The following is a 1459-nucleotide window of genomic DNA, read 5'->3' on the forward strand; positions in this document are numbered from 1 at the left end:
ATGACTCCTCCACCTGGTTATGTCACTAAGGGGGAGAATAAAGTCAGCAAATTACTCAAATCTCTATATGGTCTCAAACAGGCCTCTCGGCAATGGTTTTCTAAGTTTTCCAATACTCTACTTGCTAATGGTTTTCATCAGTCAAAAGCTGATTATTCCCTTTTCACTAAGGTGATTGGTTCATCTTTCATTGCTCCCCTAGTATATGTCGCTGACATTATCTTAGCAAGTAATGACAGCAATGCTATCTCGAATCTTACTTTGTTTCTCAATAAAAAATTTTTGTCTTAAAGACCTTGGATCTGTCAAATTCTTTCTTGGCTTAGAGATTGGTTGCAGTTCTAAAGGCATTTCTGTTTGTCAGCGAAAATATGCTTTGGAAATTCTAAAGGATTGTGGTTTACTAGGTGCTAAGCCTGCAAAGTTTCCTATGGAACCCAATCTGAAACTTTCCAGAGATATTGGTGTTCTCATTGAAGATCCCTATGTGTATCGAAGGTTAAATGGTCGATTGATCTATTTAACCATCACTTGCCTAGATCTTGCTTGTTCTATCAAGCTTTTGAGCCAATATATGGATAAGCCTAGACAACCTCATTTAGATGCAGCATATCATGTTTTGAGATATTTGAAAGCCACTTCAAGTCAAGGGATTTTGTTTCCTTCATCTTCCGATCTTCAGCCCAAGGCATTGTGTAATAGTGATTGGGCTAGGTGTCCAAATTCAAGGCGTTCAGTCACTGGTTTTTGTGTTTTTCTTGGAGACTCACTCATCTCCTGGAAATCCAAAAAATATCAAATTGTTTCTCGCTCCTCTGCTAAAGTAGAGTGTCGTGCTATGGCTTCCACCAGTTGTGAACTTACATGGATCACTACCTTACTCAATGATTTCAAGGTTCCTCACCCCCCAAGCTTCTCTCCTTTACTATGACAGCAAGGTTGGTTTCTATATAGCAGCTAATCCATTTTTTCATAAGCGTACGAAGCATATCGAATTGGACTGCCATTTGATTCGAGAGAACATTCAGCAAGGAACTTTACACACAATGCACATCACTTCTCAAATTAATCTTGCTGACATATTCACTAAAGCTCTTAGTCTGACTACTTTTCTTCGTTTACTACCCAACATGAATGTTCTTAATATTTTTTGTTCAGAACCTTCATCTTGAAGGGGAGTATTATAAGTATTCATACTGAGCTAGAGTTAGTTACATGACATGTACAAGTTAGTTAGATATACAACTGTAACTGTATTTAATTACAATTAGTTTGTTAGATCAGTTAGATAGTTTTGCTTAATCATTCTCTTTTATAAATACTAAACTTAGCGGATTTTCTCATTCATTATGTGAAACATAATACAAAAAGAGAATTCTTTCTCTTCTCTCCATATCTCTCGAGTCCCTCATTCTGCAATTCTTGCATCTTGAATTCAACAATGTTGAATTTCAATAAC

The 1459-nt window shown here is 36.6% G+C and overlaps 1 protein-coding gene across 1 annotated transcript; it reads left to right on the plus strand.

Moving 5' to 3' along the window:
• On the plus strand, positions 1-931 carry LOC133860376 (uncharacterized mitochondrial protein AtMg00810-like). The gene is made up of 2 exons (XM_062295998.1): positions 1-229; positions 327-931. The coding sequence occupies exons 1-2, from the start codon at positions 1-3 to the stop codon at positions 929-931; spliced, it is 834 nt and encodes a 277-aa protein (XP_062151982.1).
• Positions 932-1459: the final 528 nt, after the last annotated feature.

This window comes from Alnus glutinosa, chromosome 2 (assembly GCF_958979055.1).
Source record: "Alnus glutinosa chromosome 2, dhAlnGlut1.1, whole genome shotgun sequence".
NCBI lineage: Eukaryota > Viridiplantae > Streptophyta > Magnoliopsida > Fagales > Betulaceae > Alnus > Alnus glutinosa.